Source organism: Chiroxiphia lanceolata, chromosome 2 (assembly GCF_009829145.1).
Source record: "Chiroxiphia lanceolata isolate bChiLan1 chromosome 2, bChiLan1.pri, whole genome shotgun sequence".
Taxonomy (NCBI): domain Eukaryota; kingdom Metazoa; phylum Chordata; class Aves; order Passeriformes; family Pipridae; genus Chiroxiphia; species Chiroxiphia lanceolata.
In genome coordinates, this window is record NC_045638.1 from 2354150 (window position 1) to 2377735 (window position 23586).

The window sequence follows — 23586 nt, forward strand, 5'->3', positions numbered from 1 at the left end:
ATGCCAAGTTGGAAGGGACCCACAAGGATCATGGAGTCCAACTCTTAACCCTGCACAGGACCATCCCCAGGAGTCACACCATGTGCCTGAGAGGATCACTGCTGTGTGGTTAACAAGGCTTTAAAGAATTCTAGAGGCCAAAACTGATCCTTGTGGCGAACCCTCCTTCCCTCTTTGTGCTCTGTCACGTGCAGAGAACAACCTGGAGAGCCCAGGCTCCCTACGGTGCCCTGTTGAGGGGTGGATTTCATGTCGAGGAAATAAAACAGATGAGTTTGTATCCAGACCCAAACTTTTTAAAACTTCAAAGTGAGACAGGGCCCTTTGGAAAAACGAACACCTGGCTTAGGTTGGTGGTGTCTTGTTTGGGTTTGGTTGAGCTGCTTCTGAGCTCACCAAGCCACCCTCGTTTCAACTGCACTGGAGTCAGAAGGAGCACTGAGGACCTGAGCAGGATCTTTCACCAGCACTTCATGGTGCTGGTAGGGTTAAGTGAGAATTTGGGACCAGAACACACCGCAGAGGAGAAACACAGGCAAAAATTCCCATATCGTCCTGCAGAAAGACACCACACGTGCTCACTGCTCGTTGGCAGCCCCTGGCTGAGGCAAAGGCATGCAGGAGTTTCCCAGAGGAAGGCATAGCTAGGGAGGTATGGATGTATTTGTACCCTATTTATAATAAATCAGTACTCAAAGGCATTTTTATGTTGTCGTTTTTCTGATTTCCTTCAGAAGAACCCGAACACCCAACACTTTCCCAAGCAGAATGTCAAGTGCCCAGTCTCTGTGGGGTCCACAGGGCTGGTTAGAGGCAGAATATGAGTAGAGAAGGTGCATAATAGTTACAAAAGAAAAAAAAAACTTATAAAAATTTGCATTACCTGCAATCCCCCATTGACAAATAGTGCTTGAGAGCCTGTATTCATTTCTGTGGGTGTTACCGTGTTACTTTGCTGCAGTGCATCCTCATCAGTGCTTGAGTTCAGACCAGAGACATCCTTCTGAAGCCAAAGAACACTGCAGTTCACACCACGAAGAGGCCTTAGGCATTTAAACTGGATTCCTTCAGTCCAAACTGGAGGACAACCTCCAAGGGCAAGCCCAGGGCACTCCAGCTGTTACGAAGCTTTCAGTCCACAGGCCTAGACTAGAGCTAGTCCTAAGTAAAAGTCCTGAAATTAAACGTGCAGTTGCATCTGCTGGTGCAGCAGATCCTCATCAATAACAGTTTTACTCTCTGAAACACGAAGTTTGACTCTTCAGGCCTGACCCAATGTCTGACCTGTGCACTTGGTTCTTTAACATCTGCAGAGACGCTGCTGTTTCAAATTCCTTCCCTTTTTTTCTACTTCTCATCACGTGAGGGTGTTTTTCTGAAGTCAAGCTTCAGCCTTCCTTTCCTTTACCTTGTGGTCTTCACACCTCCTTGTGTTTCCACGTTCTCAGCTGGAATAAGCTCCTGCTTCCTCCTCCTGTTGGGCACCAGTCTGAATTAATTCACAGACCATGGTCACAGCTCCTGTGGACTAACACACGTGTTACACTTGCATGTTTGCAAAGGCAAATGGAAATGTCTCAGCAGCCCACCAGAGTGGTTTTATTGTTTCATGAACAGCTCCTCGACCAGGACTTTGTGTAAAGGGTCTTGCATGGCAATGGCAAAATCTCGAGGTGGAAATAAGTAAAAGAGCTCTTTTTCCTGCTTGTGTGTACCAGGGAACAGCTGCACCTTGCTTTGGCAGGGTTGAGAGGGTTTATTTTCTTATAAAGGTGAGGATTCTGTTTCCAAAACTAACATTTTTGTCCCGCAGCTTTTAGGCACCTGATTTGTTGGCACAATCGAATGTTAGGTTAATGAAATGGAATATTCCTGGAGTTTTTTGTTTATTGTGGGTTGTTCCTTTTCCAGGGTCACTGAATTAACCGGATATGAACCCCAAGATCTGATAGAAAAAACCCTCTACCACCATGTCCATGGCTGTGACGTGTTCCACCTCCGATACGCTCATCACCTGTGTAAGTACAGGGAATGGGGGCTGGAAGCACAGGAAGGACTTAGACCTGTTGGAGAGAGTCCAGAGGAGGCACCAAGAGAATCCCGGTGCTGGAGCAGCTCTGCTGGGAGGAAAGGCTGGGGGAGCTGGGATTGTTCAGCCTGGAAAAGAGAAGCTTTGGGGTGACCTGATTGTGGCCTTGAAGGACCTGAAGGGACTACAGGAAAGATGGAAAGAGACTATTTCCAAGGGCTGGAGGGACAGGACAAGGGGGAACAGATTCAGACTGACAAGAGAGCAGGGTTAGATGGGATATTGGGAAGAAATTCTTGGTTGTGAGAGTGGTGAGGCCCTGGCCCAGGTTGCCCAGAGAAACTGTGGCTGCCCCTGGATCCCTGGAAGTGTCCAAGGCCAGGTTGGACGGGGCTTGGAGCAACCTGGGCTGGTGGAAGGTGTCCCTGCCCATGGCAGAGGGTGGAATGAGATGATCTCCAAGGCCCCTTCCAACCCAGACCATTCTGTGATTCCACATTTCTATGAAATACATGGAGTAGAGTGAGAAATTCTGCAGACAAGAAACACTGTGATGGAAAGAAGAAAAAAACTTTCCAAGTCTTGATTGGAGACAGATTTTCAAAAGTACTTGGCTATCACTTAAGGAAACCATTAATTCTGCAAATAAGCTCAATACTCATTCTGCCCTGCTTCTGAAAAAAATACTTATCTGGCCAGTTTTATCTTTGTACTTAGGAGGTCTGGGCTCTTTTGAAAATTTGCACTTGGTTCTGCATGGCTGAAGGAAAAAAAAAAACCAAAAGAGCAAGTGAGTGAGTGAGAGGGCAGAATCTGAACTTTACTAGCTTCTGTTGTTAAAATAAAAACTCTGCAACAGCTCCCCGTTCCTCTGAAATATGTTATTAATAATCATCCCATGTTTGAAGTGAATGCAAACCCAAAAAAGTCCTTAGAGGAACATTCATTATTAGCATGTGGATGAGGTTTGGGGAATGGATTGTCAGGAAAAAAAAAAATTGCATTTAATAATTTTCCCATCTTCCAACAGAGACAGCACTCATATCTTCAAACATCTGGATCTGGGAATTAGTTCATTCAGTAGCACATTAATTTGAAAAGCAAATTGAGGGAATAGCTGAACTCTGGATTTGGCTCAGTCTGCTACAACCCATACGATGCAAAGATGACATCCAAAAACCAATGGCAGTGAATTTTTTTCCAGATTGCTCCTGTAGGCTGGAAGCAGCCAGAGTCAAACCCTTCTTTTAGGCTTCCTGAAGGAGAAACTAGTCAATTCTTCCCATTAATATCTGCTATTCATGAGGATCTGGAATATGAAGGATGTTGTAAGGGTGCTTGGCAAGTCAGCACTGAAATTCCAAGTGCTGAGTTCTGTTGGTGGCAGGGAAAGCTCCAGCTGATCTTTACAGCAAGGTCATATTTACCAAAACACTATTGAATACTCTGGGCCATTGAAAGTTAAAAACTAGAATGACCAGGGTACGTGGAAAAGTCCTGTCAGGGCATCATCTTCTTTGCAGAGTTACCATCTGGAGGTGACTGTTGACCTGCACAAAACATCCCTCCTTATTTCCATGAGACAGTTTGAAATACTTTTATCAACCAGTGTGGAGATGACACCACAGTAGCCACAATCACCTCTAAAAAACAGTTTTCCCCCTCAGAGCAGAGTGATGGATAATTCTGTGTGCGTGGTAGATTTGTACTTTGGCTGCCAGTTTGATCTGTGTATGCCTGGAGTTTGAAATGAAGAGACAAATCATTACTGAATTACCCACCACATCCTCCACAAGGAAAAAAAAACCAACCCAAACCTCAGACAAACAGAATACCAAGAGCAGTTCTGTAGATTGAAGATAAGTTATTGTAAAGTTTAAAACCAGAAGAAAAATGTGAGACATGCGCAGGAATTTATGAAAGTTTCGAAGCAAATGAATCCCAAGAAGCAAAAAACAATGACAAATTCTTGGGCAACAGTACAGGATCATTGTTAGAATACCAAGTAATGGGAATTATTAAAACAGATGTAAAGTGTACAAACTCCCCCTGGGGAGCATGGTTAGAGCTCCCCCACAATCCATCAGTAAATGTCTTAGGAACATGAACAGCAGAAGGTTGGCAGGTTTGAGGTACCATTCTCTAAAGCAATCTGATGATGAAGTGTCATCTGATGAAGAAAGCCAGAGAGAAACATCTTACACCTAATAAGGGTATTAAGAAAAGAAAAAGTAACCCTAAGCTGGGGTGATCATTTGCTTTTTCAGAGAGGAAAAAAAAAAATATCCCAAACTGCAGACTTAAAGAAACTGAACTCCAAGTCAGGCAGCACAGAGAATAAAACAAAGGGAACAGTGAGGAGAACAAGTTAGAAGGGATGTAACAAGAACATCAAGCTGAGAGGGAAGTGGAGATGTGGATATTTGCCTAAGGTGTGCTGGCAGCAAACAGGGTTTCCTGTTTTAAACTCTTGATTGGCTTCCAGCTACATGAAAACACTCGTGGCCTTTGAACTGGTGTTATTTATTTCTGTAGCCCCATTAATACCCACAGTGTTCCCTGCAACCAGGGAAGTGTGGCCACACAAATAACGAGGATCTTGCTTCCTAAAACATGGGATGGAGAGGCTGTTCCAGCCCAGACAAAATATCTTTGTGCCCTCAGAGAAATCCCTTCACTTGTGCCTGTGAGGGGGATTCTGTGCATCCCCCGTGTTGTGACATCATTGCTCTTCCCACGTAAACTTTAAGAGGATTCACATCTCTGTCCCTTGGCAGGGCATCTGCCCCAGCTGATGTCGTCACCAAACAATTCTCCTGCCTCCTGGAAGTCAAACTTTGTATTTATAGAACTTATGTTGCAGCAGAGCACAGTTTCACTGTCTCTGCTCCCTCAGCAACCAAACCTCCTGGCAGAGCAGCACTGGGTTTTAAGAGGTCCGAAGGACTGCAGAGTCTGCTGGGCACCATCCCCTGCCCACGCTGCCCAGGGGAAGACAAAACAGGACCTGCTCCCAGCGTGGAACCAAGCAACCCATTTCTCTTGGTGGCATCGTGAAGGGCAGGCTGGGAACTCCCAGCCACACACCCGGGAGCCCGATGGAACCTTTTAAAATAGTCGTCTCTGACAGGCCAGAAGGACCAGCCCAGTGCCTTTTTCAGCTCCTCTGCTAAACCAGGAGGGAGCCACAACAGTGGAACACCCAGTTCCAAATGGCACATCCCAGAGCCAGGGCTGAAGCCACGGAATCCTCCCTGTTGGGTTGCAGCGGAGGCCACCAAGGAGTCTGAGCCTGCACAGATTGTCTTAGTAGTGGATTGACCTCGCTCCCATTTCTGAGGTTTCCCATTCAGCATCAAACAGGGCAATTTAACACAGAGCCAGATGGAAGATGACCTCATTTACTGTCTCAGAACCACAGCTACTGTCCCCCAGCCAAGGTCAGACTTTCCCCAGATTGCTAAAAATGCAGGAGGCATGGAGTCCTCCCCCCATCCCAGGAGAAATATTGGTTTATCCATATAATTACGAAGGAAAGCTGAACACTGTTGTCCTCAGTGGTTTTCACATCTTTTAAAATACTGTCTTAACTGCAGAGCTAAAACAGGGATTTAGAAAAAAGTATCAGTGAGAGAGAAAGGAAGCCAAAACTAGTCCCAAAGCACAGGAAAGAACTTTGTTATAACTAGTGATCCGTGACAGCATTAATTTCTCTTTCAGCAGACTGAGTAGCAAGGCATTTTGAACTCAAGGAAAACGTGCCCATTAAACTAGCACAAAGACTTAGTTCTGAAAAGCCTCGACCACACGCCAAAAACTATCTGTTAGATGATCTGGGATAATGTGTAAGCATCATTTCCTGGAATGGGACCATCTGGATTATAGAATGAATCACAAAATCATAGAATCACAGAATGGCTTGGGTTGGGAGGGACCTTAGAGATCATCCTGTTCCAACCCTCCTGCCATGGGCAGGGACAACTTCTACTGTCTCAGGTTGCTCCAACCTGGCCTTGGACACTTCCAGGGATGGGACAACTATAGAACATCATCCACAATTAATAGAAAAACAAGAAATAGTGAACCCATGGCATACAGCTGATTATTAACATATATTTTTTAGAACAGACTTACTTGGCACTGTTAGACTGAATCTTTGAGCAGCAGCTACAGGACCTTTACCTTGGGGCGAAAAATTACACTTAAAGATTACAAGTCTTTATATTTTGTGGGTGTGTTTTCACACTTACACATGCAGTCCTCATGATTGTCTTAAATGTCTCACATCTGCACACCTCTACCCTACAGAGCATTCTATGCAGAAATGCAGGAGTGAGGAAGGACACTGTCAAGGATGAGGCAAAAAGCTGAGAGAGACTTCAAACCATAAATAACAGTGGCCTGATACCAGTGAGGGTGGGGTTTTGAATATCCTGCAAGATCACAGAATCATGGAGTATCCTGAGCTGGGAGGAACCCAAAAGGATCATCCAGTCCAAGCCCTGGCCCTGCCCAGGACACTCCAACACTCCCCCCTGTCCCTCAGAGCGTTGTCCAAACCCTCCTGGAGCTCTGGCAGCCTTGGGGCCGTGCCCACTGCCCTGGGGAGCCTGGGCAGTGCCCACCACCCTGTGGGGGAAGAACCTTGTGCTGAGATCCACCCTGAGCCTGCCCTGTCCCAGCTCCAGCCCTTCCCTGGGTCCTGTCCCTGCTCCCAGAGGTCGGAGCTGCCCCTCGGGAGGAAATTGTAGATGTTGTTGTTCATCTTGTTGCTTCCTGAACAAATGGATACCTTATCCTGAAATGACACTTTCCAGAAAGACCTGTCTACAGGCATTTTCTAAGAGCCCGATTTTCTAAGGGAGATTATCCGGATTTGGAAGAAAGTTTCTATATGTTGTCACTTGTGAGGATGGATGGGCGAGTCAGAAGTCCGAAGAGATGGTTTATACACTCCAGGCTTTGGGGAGACCTCACGGAGGCTTTCCAGTACCTTAAGGGGGCTTATAAAAAGGAGGGAGAGGGACTTTTTGTCTGGGCAGACAATGACAGAATAAGAGGCAGTGATTTAAACTGAGAGAGGGTAGGTTTGGATTAGATATTGAGAAGAAATCCTTCCCTGTGAGGGTGGTGAGGCCCTGACACAGGTTGTCCAGAGAAACTGTGGCTGCCCCTGGATCCCTGGGAGTATCCAAGGCCAGGTTGGATGGGATTCCATCACTGTCCATGGCAGGGGGTAGGAACTGGGTGATCTTTGAGGTCCCTTCCAACCCAAACCATCTATGAACTATAATGGACTTAGAGGACATATTAGCCAGAACAAGAACCCCTTGCTCTTCTATTTCTGTCAGTCTTACATCAGAATATTCACATTATTCACATTAATGTGGTCCCTGTTTGGTACTGAAATTACAACCCCCTACTCCCTCATGTAACAACTGAACCGAAAAAGCCAACCCCAGCAATTACTGATAGCAGCCTAATTAATTACCAAACAGCAATCAACTCCCCAAATACTATCTCTTTAACTCTTATTAACTCTTTAGTTCCCAATTTAATATTAAATGCTCTGCTTGACAGAAAAATCCTCGATGAATACAAATTGTAAGGCCAAGTATTTTCCTTTCTATCAGGGATTTGCTCTCCTAGAGCTGTCTGAAAGACAAAGCTGCTTCTCAGCTTCCTTATCATTTATCTGCTCCTGCACCAAACATGTGCAAGGAGAGCACAAAATGACACTGAGCTTTGCTATTGTGTTCAGTCAAGTCCGAGCCCTGCATTTGCAAGCAGTAATTCCATTTCTTAATCATTTATTGTATAAAGGAATTGCTGCTATTGGTCACTTTTTTTGAACAGCCCGTGGTTTCCTAATTTACAATAAATAAGTGATTGTATGGAAGAGTAAGAAGGGGGAGTTTCCTGAAGGAATGATGCAGAGCCACACAAGAAAAGAAACCACCTTAGAAGGCTGGGCATCATCTTCTAGTGAATCATTAGATAAATACCTGGCACTGAACCAGAAATATTTGTGGCTGGATCAAATGTTTAGAGATGTTGCACAACTCCTGTTATAGCACAGCCTCATGTCAAAACATCCTTGTCCACGGAGGATCCAAAATAGTTTAGAGAGGATTACATGTGTAGTGAAAGATATCAGATAACTGATTCACCTCTCTGTCTTTGTCTTTATTTGGATGCTTCACAACCAATTAACATTTTAATTTTAGCCTTTTAAATCACCCTTGAAGATGTAGAGCTTACAGAGGAAAAAAAAAAACAATCATAGCATAAAATACATTGTAAAATACACCATAACCTATCAAGCTATGAATGACAGAAGTGCTTCCAAATACACTGGAAAAAAATCACAGAATCACAGGATCATCAAGGCTGGAAGAGACCTTCAGGATCATCCAGTCCCACCTTCTCCTAGCAGCAGCAGAATCTCTCCAAATCCCTGCCCCCAAGGGCCACATCCAGATACCTCTGGAACACTCCCAGGCACAGGGACTCCACCACTTCCCTGGGACACTTATTCCAAGTCCTGACCGTTCTTGAAGGAGAAATTTTTTTCCCTAATATCTCATTTGAACCTTAACTTAAGCCCATTTCCTCTCCTCCTTCCAAACTTGCCGTGTCCCCTTCGAAATACTTTTGCTGCCTTGAGCTTTTCTTTTGCCAGAAGAGAAGGAGGAGTTTTCAACATATTGTATGGAAATAATAACGTGATGTTATGAATCTCCATAAAGGAGCTGCACAGATCCATTTGCAGGGGGTTTGGTGGGAGGAGAAGGAGTTTTCAGGGAAGCAAAGGAGGAAAAAAAAGCCCTTGCCTTGCAAATAAGTCTTTCCAGGAAGCGCTCGCGAGTCCAAGAAACGGGAATTTTTTTGTTTTAATTTTTTTTGTTGTTGTTGTTATTATTGTATTTACAGTGTTGGTGAAAGGCCAAGTCACAACCAAGTACTACAGGCTGCTGTCCAAGCACGGAGGCTGGGTGTGGGTGCAGAGCTATGCCACCATTGTGCACAACAGCCGTTCGTCACGGCCTCACTGCATAGTGAGTGTCAATTATGTCCTTACGTAAGTCAAAATACTTTGTACCATTCCATGTCGTCAGTAATCGATTCATTACTGGTTAAATACTTGTGGTTTTCTTTGTATCTTTCTGTGCTTGCCTGTTGCAGCCCCTTTCTCTGTTCACATCCCCCCTTTTTAGGTGCAATCAGCTAAAAGGAGTTAATGTTCCTCACTGCTGTATAAATCCTCATCGTGTGCGGGGAGGGGCAGTGGAGCTGGGGATGGGTCTAGAAATCATGTCTTATGAGGGAGCTGGGGGGGTTTATCTGGAGAAGAGGAGGCTCAGGGGGGACCTCATTGCTCTCCCCAACTCCCTGACAGGAGGGGGCAGGGAGGGGGGTCGGGCTCTGCTGCCATGTCCCGAGGGAAAGGAGGAGAGGAAATGGCCTCAAATTGCACCAGGTTAGGTTCAGATTGGAGATTAGAATTATTTTTTTTCTCTGAAAGAATAGTCAGACCTTGGAATAAGTGTCTCAGGGAGGTGGTGGAGTCCCTGTCTGTGGGAGTGTTCCAGAGGTGTCTGGATGTGTCCCCTGGGGACATGGATTGGGGGTGATTCTGGTGGTGGTGCTGGGTGAGGGTGGGGCTGGATGATCCTGAAAGTCTTTTGCAGCCTTGATGATCCTGTGATTCTGTGATCAGAAGGTAAAAAACATTGCACCTCACGTGGTGTAGTCACAAGACCACGACACTGACAGGAGAGGAACGTTGCTCGTTTTCCCTTCCTCGGGACTGATTGTGAGAGCCAGGGCAGAGACCAATTCCTGATTGAGCAGGAGACAAATTAATTGATCTGTGTCTTCCTATCTGCTGATTCCAAACCTCAGGGTGCCCACGGGGGGCTGAGAGAAGTTGGCACAGCTTGGGTTCAGAAACAAAGGTGTTAACGTGGTTCTCAGTGTTTAGATTTTGTCAGAATGTTTGTGACAGACTGGCGTGGGGATGAGGTCAGACCATAAGATTCCCTGCCTGCTGACATTCCCAGACTCAGGAAAAAGCTTGGAAGAATGAAAATTAAAATACTGTGAAATCTAATATGTGTTTTCACATGAGCTCTTTTGGTTTCGTGTGGCCTGTTTGAGGATGTAATTCCTTGGACTGTTCTTTTGCAGAGATATTGAGTATAAGGAACTTCAGCTGTCACTGGACCAGGTTACCATTTCCAAGTCACAGTTTTCATGCAGAAACTCAGTACCTACCTCGCAGGAAACAAGGAAAATAGTCAAACCCAAAAGTAATAAAATGAAGGCAAAACTCAGAACAACACCTTACCCACAACAGGTAATTTTTCCAGCAACATTTATTGACCAGTTTTTGTCAAAGAGTGCTTGGGGCAGGATAAAGATCATCCAGGACTGAATTTACTATGACACTGCCATGTTCTGCCTCATGAAATCCCTCATAAATCAGATTACAATTAGATCCTTTTGTTCTTGGGGTGGACAGCACGGGTAGTACAAACCAACTCTGGCAAGTGATGCAAAAGCTTTTAGATGTGACATCTGTAAAGTACTGAAAAAAACCCAATGTCTTTTCTTGGCAAAAAGAGGAAAAAACCCTACTAAGAATAGCTGTGTTGTGAAAATCTGTGCTGGTGTAGAATGAGTCTCGTTCCCTGCTGCCACATGGAGTCTTTGATGTCACATAGATATTACTTCATTCCCAACAGTGAGATCCCAAAAAGCATTAGGAGGCTGGAGAGAAAGATGAGGGAGAGAGTGGGAAGAGAAAAATATTGTGAAAGAAGCTGATGCAAAGGACAGATTTGGTCTTTCCACCATTCTAAAGCTTGACATGCTAAACCTTTTTCATGGTCTACTACTGCCAGTACTTTAGAACAAACTTCTGCCCTCTGGTACTTACAAATGCCTACGCTCAGTTTGGCTGTGTCCAGGTCTGGAACCTCATGGGAGAGAGACATGGAGGGGCTGGAGTGTGTGCAGGGAAGGGAACGGAGCTGGGAAGGGGCTGGAGCAGCAGGAGGGGCTGAGGGAGCTGGGGGGGCTCAACCTGGAGAAAAGGAGGCTCAGGGGGGACCTTCTGGCTCTGCAACCCCCTGACAGGAGGGGGGAGCCAGGGGAGGGTCAGGCTCTGCTGCCAGGGAACAAGGGACAGGAGGCGAGGGAACGGCCTCCAGCTGTGCCAGGGGAGGCTCAGGTTGGACAGGAGGAGGAATTTGTTGCTGGAAAGGGTGGTGAGGCCTTGGTAGGGGCTGCCCAGGGAGGTTTGGAGTGCCCATCCCTGGAGGTGTCCAAGGAAGGCCTGGCTGTGGTACTCAGTGCTCTGGGTGGGCATTGGGCACAGGGTGGACTTGATGATCCTGGAGCTTTTTTTCAACCTCAATGATTCTGGGATTCTGTGAAGCCAAAATTGTCAAGTAAACACTTAACATCAGGAGGACAAAGCAGTTTTTTTGTCCCCACGTTAAGTGAAAGCAAAGTCATCATGAAGACAAGGAACTTTACCCTCCCTGGTGAGTCAGTCCCTGTAGCCCCTGAGATCGCAGGCGAAGGAGGCCCAGCCCCGGCTGCCTGTATGATACATTCTACAGTTCCATATAAAAATTTAACTCTCTTCCCCTCCTCCCCCCCTTTTTTTTTTCTCTTTCTCTTTCCCCCAGCAATACAGCTCGTTCCAAACAGACAAACTGGAATGCAGCCAGGTGGGAAGCTGGCGATCCAGCCCCGCCGTGAACGCCGCCGCCATTCAGGAACAAAACTTCCATTCAGAAAACAGCGAACTTTTATACGCCCCACCGTACAGCCTGCCCTTCTCCTACCATTATGGACACTTCCCTGTGGATTCCCACGTCTTCAGTGGCAAAAAACAAATGCTGCCTGCAAAGTTCGGGCAGGCTCAAGGAGCACCTTGTGAAGTGGCGCGGCTCTTCCTGAGCACGCTGCAGACCAACGGGGAGTGTCAGTGGCACTACACCAACCCCCTGGTACCCAGCAGCCAGTCACCGTCCAAAAACCTTCCTGAGCAGCCAGTGAACATCATCAGGCATAACCTTGCACAGAGTTATGAAGGTGGGTGTCGCTTCGAGGAAAGATAAAAGGCTGTGGGGGTGTCTGGGAATGATTCGTGTCTTGAAAGCAGGGGTTTAGGGAACAGAGAAAATCAGAGACAGTGAAAGGTAACAACCACTGTGTTTACAGCGTTCACATGTTGATCCTTCTTCCCATTACCATCAGCACTTGATTGGGAATATTATCAATATTCACCAATTCACCTGGTGGAATGGATTCACCAGGATCGCTTTTAGAAAAGCACAGAGACATCACCTCCTTCAATACTGGCACAGTTCACCCTCATGTTTTGCACTCTCAGAGTTCTTTAGGGGAATTGCTCAGGTAAGTCATTGCTGAAGTCAGATTGAACCAAAATGTACTTCAGCTCACATATAGCAATTAAAATAAACACAATCTATTTCCATAAAAATTGAAGCTTGTCCTTTCTGAGCAAAAAGCCATTAGGAATGTCTTCACCTTACAGTTACTACAGGGCAATAATTCTGCTTTATTTGATAATAATTCTGAACTTGAAAATGTCTTTAGTGCTCCTCCCCACTATCTATCTCCCTGTACAGACGGCCAGCTCAAATGCTTTGAAGGAAGCACTGAAGACATTGACTTCTTTGAGGTGGCAACCTGTAAAAATAACCTTGAAAAGTTATGAAGTAACCAAATGTAAAGCAGCTCAAAACACACTCTAATCACAGAATCACAGAAGGGACCTCTGGAGATCATCTAGTCCAAGCCATTAATTTTTTTCCCTGTATTCAACAATAATAGGGTTTGTTGCAGTGGTTTTGGCAGAGCTTGATCTCTCATTATAAACACTCCTGGGTTCACAGCTGGGCCAACTGGAAAATGAAAGCTGAGTCAAGCTGTGATGTTTTCTTCTCCAGTGTAGGCAAGGAACAATGTTAATCAACTAAAGAAACAAAAATAGTAGGACAAACCAGACCCTGGTAAATTAGACTGTTCAGGATGGTGTCAAGAGTGTCTTCAGCTCAAGTAACAGCATTAAATACTCCCCTCATTCACCTTCCTCTCACACAACTCTGAATATAATTGCTTTGATGAAATAATTGCTTTCATGAATGAGCCTCAAAGCCAAGTTCTGCTGAGATTTCAGGTTGCTGCTCATTCTAGCAAAAATAGCCTTAGTTGGCCTAGATTTCCCCCCCCCCAGACTTTACTTTCAGTAACTGTGATTTGCACAAAAACCTGTTACAGAAAGATGCAAAGTAAAATTAAATATAAAATCCCATCACATACTAGTTTGGACAGTCACATTAACTACTTTTCATGAGTTAAGATGTATCTGAAACTGTCAGAGAACATCAGCAAGTGCGGAATTCAGATCAGCTCTGTAACAGAATGCACAGGGCTGGAAACCTGCTGAATTTAGAAGAATTCCTTTAAGCAGCACTCTGGTTTATCCCTTCCCAATCCAGAGCCAACCCTTGGATCTCACCTGCACCTATTTTGATCAGTTTAAAATCACTGATGAGGATGGACTGGTGGACATCTGTTATGAAGTTGGGTGGAAACACTCTTTTCTTCCTGCATGGTGAGATTGGAATGAAAGAAGTAGTAAAAATTTAATATAAAAAAAATTAGAAAAGGTAGGCTCAAGACAGTTTTTTGAGTACCAGAAACAAGAATTTATTCACTCAGGGACACGACATCAGATAGCCAAGGTCTTGAATATCAGCAGATGTTTAAGGGCTGAGCTTCCTCATCAGACAGTATCAGACATTGAATGTGTCCCCCACAGAGGAGTAAATAACTTCTCCCCAAGGCTTTGTCCTTCACAGGACTGTTTGACCTCACCCAGCTGATGGACCTCACCTCACTGACCGTGGTATTTCACTTCACTCTTCTGTGTTTAGGTTGAAAATGAGCAAGGCTGAAGCTCTTCTTACAGCCAAGAGCAGGTTAAATGCCTTTCCTGAGCTCATGCTCCTCTAATTTGCTGGTTTCCTTTGGTTGCTGTCGTGGACTGTGTGGGAAAAGGAGGGATTTTAGACCAAAATAAGAAATGGCTTTGTGTTTAAAAAAAAAAAAAAAAAAGAAAAGAAAAAGAAAAAGTTACAGTTTTTGAGGATAAGGGTAAAGATCAAAGTGAATCCTGCAGTAAGGATAGAATAGAGCTACTTTAGGTGTAGAGAAATCAGCCCAGTTCTTCTTCTCTGCTCCCAGGCCAACACTGAGAAAGGATATGGAAAGAAGAGCTTGTTCAGAGAACAGACTCTAAAACTGGCCATAACATTGTCAGCAAAGCCCAGCAAGCAGAGCAGGAGACGAGCAATTGGTGTGGGCAGGTAGCTCCTAGTAAATATATTCCATCAGAAGGATTCCACAGGAATACTGTTAAAAAAAAAAAAAAAATCCCCCTCAAAAAACCTGCGAGCAACTCCTGGTATTTGTCAGCCTCATCACACTTGCCTCATGATGAGGAAACACATTTTTCTCATGATGAGGAAACATTTTTCTCAAGATGAGGAAACACATTTTCCTCGTGATGAGGAAAATGGAGCTGCTCTACCAGTGGCTCTCATTTCTGGTTCCATTTCTACTTAAGGTTTCCTTGCTTAAGTTGGAATGTGTGGGTTCTTTTTTGAGCACAGATGTATTTTAGCAGATATTTGTTAGCCATTTGATGAAAACTGACTTGGTACAATTAATTCCCTGCAGAAGCACTGACAGTTGTGCTGTTTAGGAGGGGAAAAAAGAAGAATATGGTCCAACATGGGCCTGGTCTGAGATCATGGCTTGACACATAGTGTTGTAAGAAGCAAAAGAAAAACAGAGGCTCCACTGCAGACAGGATTTATATCTAATTGTTCCAGCCTTGTTTCCTCCTGAAGTTGAGTCAGTGCTGCTGCACTTTTGAGGCTGGTGGCAGAAGCGAAATCCGAACCTTTGGGAGCCACTTTTTTTTTTGCTGTAAAAGGGGGCGTCTGATCTCCCTTACCCTGTCAGCTGCCGCTTTTTCCAGTGGCTCCCTGAAAAGCTGACAGCCAGGGAGCTTCAAAGCAAGGGAGGATCTGCTCAGCATCATTGTCTCCCATCCATCCAAAGGCAATGCCAAATATGACATCTGGCAACCGGGTTGGATGCGAGGGCTATTCCACATCACATCCACGGGAGCGCCTGCCAAGAGCGCCGTGGGCCAAAGACATTTTTCTCCATGGAAAATAGCTTCTTTGGGAGAGATCAGAGATTGGAAGACGATCATGCCAAGCCATCAAAGCTCTGAAAAGGCACGTAGCAGATACAAGTGCCTGCAAATCAGATGTTTCTGCCTCAGAATCTGGTTTTGAAGCTTCTTCCACTTTTTTTTTCTTTTTTTTTTTTCCCCCAGCTGGCCTAGTCATCAGAAAAGAAGCTCATTTCAGTGAAGGCAACCATATTCTTAGTGAGGGAAGTTTCCTTTGCACACTCAAATAGATAAATTGCTACTGTGGATACCACAGGACCCACTTCTCCTTCAGTTTGTGCTGTTGGCCAGCCTGTGCTCTCTGTGGGAGGCTCAGTGCTATTAATCATGTCCAAACTCAGGGAAATAGGAAGAACACTGAGAAAACCCATGAAAAAGCTCGGGTTGATCTTTCTCCTGAGAGAAATAAATGATATTTTTGCAAAGTGTACTTCACTAGAGACAAAGAGGTCTGGAAGACCATGTTGTCTTATCTTTGGTTTTGGAGGGAGAGTAACAGAGAACATCAACCCATGTCTTGGATGACTTGCAAGTAGGATTTAGACACAGCACAGATATTGAGTTAATCTAAAATGTGTCTTCTTCATGGGCATAGACAGTATTAAGATCTGTTGTATCTTTGCTTTGTTTGACACAGAGGGATAAAAAAGAGGGAGAGGGACTTTTTATAGGGGCAGATAATGACAGAACAAGGGGAAATGGTTTTAAACTGAGAGAGGGTAGGCTTGGATTAGATACTGAGAAGAAATCCTTCCCTGTGAGGGTGGGGAGGCCCTGGCCCAGGTTGCCCAGAGAAGCTGTGGCTGCCTCTGGATCACTGGAAGTGTCCAAGGCCAGGCTGGACAGGGCTTGGAGCAACCTGGGTTGGTGGAAGGTGTCCCTGCCCATGGCAGGGGGTGGTACTGGTTGATCTTTAGGGTCCCTTCCAACCCAAATCTTTCCATGATTCTATGATATAGAACCTTAGGTGTGGAGTGTATCCACCTCACCTGACACAGCTGAGTTGCTCTGGCACAAGAGTGGTCTGAAAAGCATCCTGAAGTCATGCACTGACTTCAGTGACCATAAAGTGTTTATACCCATAGAATCACAGAATCACCAAGGTTGGAAGAAACCTTCAGGATCATCCAGTGCCATCCTCATCCAACACCAGCACCACAATCACCCCTAATCCATGGCCCCAAAGGCTACACGAAGTCACATCTGGAACAATCCCAGAGATGTGCAGGGTGTGAGGGATCCCTGTGCACCTGCCAGGGCAGGTTCTCCGGCAACTGCTCACGTGGAAGTGACCCCAGGGGTGCTGCCCTTCCACAGCAACACAAAGCAGCTGCTCAGCTTTCTGTGAACCTCTGTACGAAAAGCTGCCCAGGAGGAGTCCCAGGATGTCCCAGGGCATCCTCAGGATTTTGCCTGCAAAGGAAGGCAAAAGCAGATTTAAGTCCAGTAACCCTTCTGAACGTGAGCAGACAAAAAGGCCCGTTGTCTTGCACTGCAGACACGACTTAAAATCATGTAACAGAATCACAGAATATCCTGAGCTGGAAGGACCCCCAAGGATCATCCAGTCCAAGCCCTGGCCCTGCCCAGGACACCCCAACACTCCCCCCTGTCCCTCAGAGCATTGCCCAAACCCTCCTGGAGCTCTGGCAGCCTTGGGGCCGTGCCCACTGCCCTGGGGAGCCTGGGCAGTGCCCACCACCCTGTGGGGGAAGAACCTTGTGCTGAGATCCACCCTGAGCCTGCCCTGTCCCAGCTCCAGCCCTTCCCTGGCTCCTGTCCCTGCTCACACCAAGCAGAGGTCGGGGCCTGACTCGCTCCTCTCTCTCTGCTCTGACTCCACAAATGTGCTGACAACTTCAGTGGAAGCCTGCAAACAATTAATCAGACTTTTACCTTCTTCCTCAAGAAAAGAGATGAAAACCACATTTGGGAGACAGGATAGAACAGAATGGATTGTATCCTGCACATCTCCCAAGTATGTAAACTACTTATTGGAGCCAAAAAGGCGGCCACGAGCCCAGCAGAACCTGAGATTACAGAAAGGAAGATAACAAGACAGGGGCCAACTGGTTGCTGTGTTGCTCCAGCTTCTTCCAAGTTCTCTTGGGCTGTAAAAATGGAAAAGGACAACATTTTGTTCAGAGATTAGAGGAGAGCCATAAAGTGAGAATACTCCACACTGTAGTAAGGAGACAAACCCATCGCTCCTGGGGAAGCCAAAACCGGAATATTGGATTAGTTACACCAGATTAATTACATGTCAGTAGTTCTCAGCATCTACATTTATTCACAGTAAAGATACCAAATGTGGAGTTAAAATCAGTGTCGCTACGCAGGTGAAATTTCCAAGTTATACTCAAGCACGTGGCTGAATCTTGGTTTGATTTGTGATCTAAAAAGGCCATTTTTCAACAGCTGCTGAGTATTTCAGTTTAGTTCAGCATGTACTTCTTGGTAAAAAATATATCCATGGAAACGAAAAAGAATAACTTGAAAGGTTATTGTTTCTAGGAGGGTGGTGTGTTGATCAAGAAGAAATTGGAACCAGATTTCTGTTTAAATTCTGGTGTTAATTATGTGGTGCAACTCCCTCTGAAATTAATAGAGTTCTGCATATAAAAAAAAAAGGGGGACAATTGAGCTGTTTCTGCTTCCTCTGTTATACATGAAGGCTTTGCCAGTCTACTACAGCACAGGGAATATTTAATTATTAGAGGCTACAGTTACATCACCAACCACTACAGGGGAACTCCAAAAACCTTTAGGATGTTGAATAAAATTCTTAGAAAAACAGCAAATCCCTTTTACAAAAGGCACTTAAGTGTCCAGGGCTTTCAGTGAAGGTAACACAAAATAGAGTTTAGGTTTAACTTGAGAAATTTGCTCAGGGTCTTGTTTTTCCTTTAACATAAAACTTCCAAATATGCCTTGGAGGAGTAGTTTAAATGACAATGTTGTAACCTTCATTTATAATGTTATATAATAATATATATAAAATAATAATATATAAAAAGATATAATATATAATATATAATTATATATGCTTATATATAATTATATATTATATAATATATATGTGGTTATATATAATTATATATTATAGATATAATATTAATATAAATATTGTTACATGATAGTATCTTAAAAGCAGAAATACAGCATTACTCAAGGGGCATTTAGGTTGCTTTTCTATAGATGTTTTTAATACCTGATATTAGTTTTTCAAAGAGAAAGAGCAAAGTCTTTAACGTGACACAATCCAGATATCACATATACCACAAAGAGGTATCACAAATTAGACACTGACACATCACCTTCTAATATCTACCTAGATATTACATATACCACGAATAGATATCATGAATTAGATGTTCTCCTCACAAGGACAAGTGTCCAGTACGCTCCCACAGCGACAGGAAGAATAAATTCTGTTTAACCATGGGATCATTGATCTGTAATAATGTCACCCAGCCTTTGGTAAATCCTTTGATTAATCTCTGCAAAGAACTTCCTTAAGGTCAAGATTTTTGACAGGTCACATTTCCAAAGTGTTTCTCTGGTTTAATTTCCCAGATTTAACTATATTAATACTGTCAATGATACAATTATTCAGTCAAGCAAATAAATGGGCATTTCACATGGAAAAGCTTTTCAGGATGGTTCAACTCTTCTGAAGAGGTTGGGTGGTTTGTTTTTTTTAACTTTCCAGCACTGTCTTAAAGAGATTTATCCAAAGCCACTGAGGCAAATGGAAAGGTCTCTAATGTCTTCACTGGGACCTGGATCTGGCCCAAACCAAATGGGTATTAAAGTTCAGGCATAAAGTGTTGAGTCTGACTCTTACAGGGGTTGTGGTCAGTAACTAATGTGTTTTCTCTTTCCTGCAAGTCCCCATATCCAACAGGAGATACAGCCAAGATGCTCTCCCCGACAACTTCACGAGCTGCACCGCGCCCATGGCAGGCAGCAGGTACAAAGAAGAGATTTATGATTCCACCATCATGAAACACAACAAAATAGAACCCAGGATCCAGCCACCTCCCCACCTCATTAAAGAGGAGAACAAGTTGGCCTTCAACAGAGACCTCCAAGAAAAAATGAGCATTAACGACAGCTCTTTTTCAAACTCCATTGCCAGCTCCCTGCTGCCAAAATCGGAATGTTTCCAGTCCAAAGCTATAGGACAACTAAGTCACCTCCTGCCAATGCCCTCGGTGTACGAGCAAACAAGAAGGATTTGTGTGAAAGAACCCAAGTATGGGCACATTGGTCACCACCCTGCAAACCTGGAGGAACTGGACGGCGAGGAGAGAATGACTGTAAAGCTCGACCACGACTCCGAGAGCGAGCGCGTGATGGATGTGAGACCCTCGGGACAAGTCCCCTTTGTGCTCCTGAATTACCACCACGTTCTGGCCAAACACGGCGCGTTCCAAACCTCGTCCTGCACGGCCACGGGCCACGTAGGGGAAAGCTATGGATACAATTCCGAGGAAGTAAACACGTTTATTTACAAAAACCAAAGCCCCTCCTCGGCTTCTTCTCCAGAAACCCACAAGGAATCTGCACTACCCCATTATATCGGAACTTCTGTAATAATTGCCAACGGGAGGTGACGGTAACAGAGGAGTATTTACGTTTAATTAAGAAGCCAAACTGTAATGATTTGCCAAAAAAAAAAAAAAAAAAGCATGAGAAAACACGGTTACATTTACTGAGAGCAGCTGAGGGTCGGTGAGGGACAGGCTCGTGTGACAGTGGTCAGGAAAAACCCCCTCCATCCAGCTTCCCGTGCTTTGTTGTCCCAGACTGAGCTCTGGTGCCAGTGGGAAGACACGTTACAGATCTTATTTTTGTTATTTTATAGTGTGCAACAAAAAGAAATGATAGGTGTTATATGCAGAGATTTATATGAAGAACATTTTTTTTTTTTTCCTTAACCCCCTCCTTCTCAAAATACATTCAAGATTTTTTTTTTTTTTTTTTTAATCATTAACTATACACTCTAGTTTAGGGGTTTTTTTGGACAAATTGTGTGAAAACTTTACATCAGCTGTCCATCCCACACCCTGACAAATGAACTTTGTTGAGAGATTGGTGATTTTTAGTGGCCACAATACAGCTGTACTAACCAAACAGAACCTGTGTTTGGGAAAAAAAAAAAAAAGCTTATTTATTAATTATCCAAAATGTTTTAAACTAAATAAATCAAACCTAAATTTGATTTATTTAACCTAGATTTCACTGTTCTGAGATTGTTACCACCACCATTCATCTTGACAAGGGACAATACAACAAATTAATACGTATTACAGGGTTACAGGTCTTGTCATGGCAAATTGGGACAAATTATGTAGCAGGAACTAACAACTATTCCCCATAAAGTGTTGTAATAAGAAAAAGAAACTTCTCAATCTTGTGTTTCACTGGGAATTCCGGGAGAACTGTGCAGATTTTAACCCCAGCTACTCAAAAATGCATCTCAAAAGCAGCACCAGAAATGTTTTCTTTATAGTCAAGAGAATAAAGAACGTTTATGCTTTATTTTAAACTTGCCAGAATTGTGAACTTTGAAACAGTTCAGCTTTCAACACACTGAACTTCCTTAAGGATAAATCTTGTTGTCAGCACAAAGGTAGGACCGGGGTCTGACTGACTCGTGCACTTCACAAATCCCAAATTGCACAAACGTTCCCATTTTGTCCAGCCAGTTAGGAAGAGATTTTCACCCTCTTTATTTTTACTTCTTTCTGTAGTTTACAAACGAGGAGACGTGGGTTTGTGTGTGTTTAATTGACAACAGTCAGTCCACTGTGGTTTTGAACCACTTCCCCAAACTTCCTCAATTCTTCTCTTGATAAAACAACGAACGACTCCCTAAACAAGAGCCGTAAAAAATAACAACAAATGTTGCTGCAGATCTGAGTCAGCTCTGCTTTTTAGCCCAATTCAAGGCTAATTCAGACTTTTCAAAGTCTCTCTCTTATCTCTCTAAAGAGACCTTCACTGAAGGAAACAACCTGGTCTAGTGGAAGGTGGCCCTGCCCATGGCAGGGGGTGGAACTGGGTGATCTTTAAGGTCCCCTCCAACCCAAACCATTCTGTGATTCTATTGCTGCACATAAAGGATGGAGAACACGTAATTTTTTAAAGTGTTTATTCCCTTATGGTTTTATCTGACAAGGTGCAAGCCATGAGCAAGAGTTTTTTCCATATTGCACCAGCCAAGTAAGCATTTTCTCAAAGGATCTCAGAAGGGTTTGGGTTGGAAGGGACCTTAAAGATCATCCTGTTCCAACCCCCTGCCACAGACAGTGAACCTTCCACCAGATACAACAATAAAGTCACTTCCTTCTAGGTATGAATACTTATTGCCACGAGTACACAAAAAATATTTTTAAATCACAGGTTTGAAAACAATTTTTAGTATTTGCATTGCTTGAAAATTAAAAGGTTGTCAGAGGAGGTTTTATTATAAAGTGATGTTCACTTGGGAGCTCTCAGTTGTCTGATGTTTTCAGTTGCATGAAAATTATACTTCGTGTTAAATATAACAAAAAATACCTAATCAGTGATTTCCAGAACAGTGACTTAAAAAAACCCCACAACCAAAAGCAGAACCAAACCAGCATAAATCAGTGTAACTGTGCTCCTCGGTTTGTTTAATGCTGGAGAAGTTGCAAGTCTCCAGAAAAGCTGTAAAAATGTAGATTATTATCACTGATTTTATAAATCAAAGGGATGAGACACAAGTTGGTTTTACAGTGGCTGTGGTTAAGAGCCTTCCTAGCCAGTGGTGCTGATAAATGACCCCAACTCCTTAAAAGACTCAATTATGCAAACGTTAGTTTTGTTAAAATAAACCCATGCCCTGGAAAGGAGGAACTGGCATTGTTTGCATCATTAAAAAGAAACCTGATGCACAACTCTCACACTGCACTTCATACCTCATTAATGGCATTGCTGCACCCAAAATCTGCTGCGTTTTTGCCGTTCTTCCGAGTCCTTCTCACTATAAAAACACGGTTTTGGGAACGTACAAATTAGGCTTTGGTTAAAAAACACCATTGATGTTTCTCAGCAAAACACCACAAAATATTTCTCCAGCCTCTACCCTGTCATTCACACTTCCAGGCTTTATTCAGGGAGCCTGAGCAGAGGAGGTGTTCCATCATTCTCCTCCAGATGTTTTATGGGACGCGACACTCTGGCACCGGAACTTTCCCCTATTAGGCAATAACGAACCAATTACACATTCACAGATGATAACAGGGGGGGAAGGTTTTTAGGAAAGACCCGTGATTACAAAAGCAAACGTGTGGAATGTTTTTTTCCTGCCATTCCAAAACCAGGAAACAGCGTTTTTGTGTTCACAGTTGGGACGGGAGTCAATTATATTGAGAGAAAACCACGACTTTTAATCAGTTAAACTACAGATGTTCTCAGCACACTCAAGGTGCAGAACAGGGCACAGCCACCACAGTGGCAGTGGTTTTAATAATGGGAAAAAATTATGACACTGAAGTGGAGTGTGAATTGGAATATATTATGAAAAACCACCTCATTTCTCCCTTTGAGCCACTGCAGACGCCTTTGTTGTGAGGCTTCACAGGATTTTAACCCTTTGGGGGGGGGTTCAGATCTGGCAAGAAAATGATATGGAGAGTGAGAGAGGGAATATTCCATCAAAATCAAGGAATCATAGAACGGTTTGGGTTGGAAGGGAATTTAAAGATCATCCACTTCCAACCCCCATGGACAGGGAACCTTCCACCAGACCAGTGTAAAGTCGGAAAAGTCAATCCCATGTGAAGTTTTTACCCTCTTAATTGAAAGAGTGCAATGTAAATAAGGTGATAAGGGAACAGACTCATCTCCAGGTCTCTGCAGCCCTGTGATTTGAAAAAGGGCATAAAAGTAATTTAAGGGAATTAAGCACAGTGGATGTAAAATTGGAGAATATATCGCTGAAAGTGCAAACGAATGGGAAATCTGCCAGAATTTCTGTAAAAATCTCAAAACAGGACACAAATGGTTTTCTCAACACTTCAGTCACGCTTCAGAAACAACACAGAGAAAATGTTATTATTCCATTTCTTTTCCTGAACTTTAGATTTTGCTTTTTTTTTTTTTTTTTTTTTTATATGATGCAGGTAAAAAGCTATTTGGCAAGTGTAGGTGAAGAAGCACGCAAACCAAACAACCTATTAATGCTCAGAATTATATATGTATTCCCTAAAAAAAT

General features: G+C 43.9%; 1 protein-coding gene across 1 annotated transcript in view; it reads left to right on the forward strand.

Annotated features, from left to right (window-relative positions):
* The window catches only part of SIM2 (SIM bHLH transcription factor 2), a 57280-nt gene extending 33948 nt beyond the window's left edge, over window positions 1-23332 (forward strand). Inside the window, 5 exon segments of the mRNA XM_032680540.1 lie at window positions 1912-2018; window positions 8963-9110; window positions 10220-10388; window positions 11728-12136; window positions 19230-23332. Coding sequence (XP_032536431.1) covers window positions 1912-2018; window positions 8963-9110; window positions 10220-10388; window positions 11728-12136; window positions 19230-19957 — 1561 coding nt within the window. The 3' untranslated portion in view covers window positions 19958-23332.
* Window positions 23333-23586: the final 254 nt, after the last annotated feature.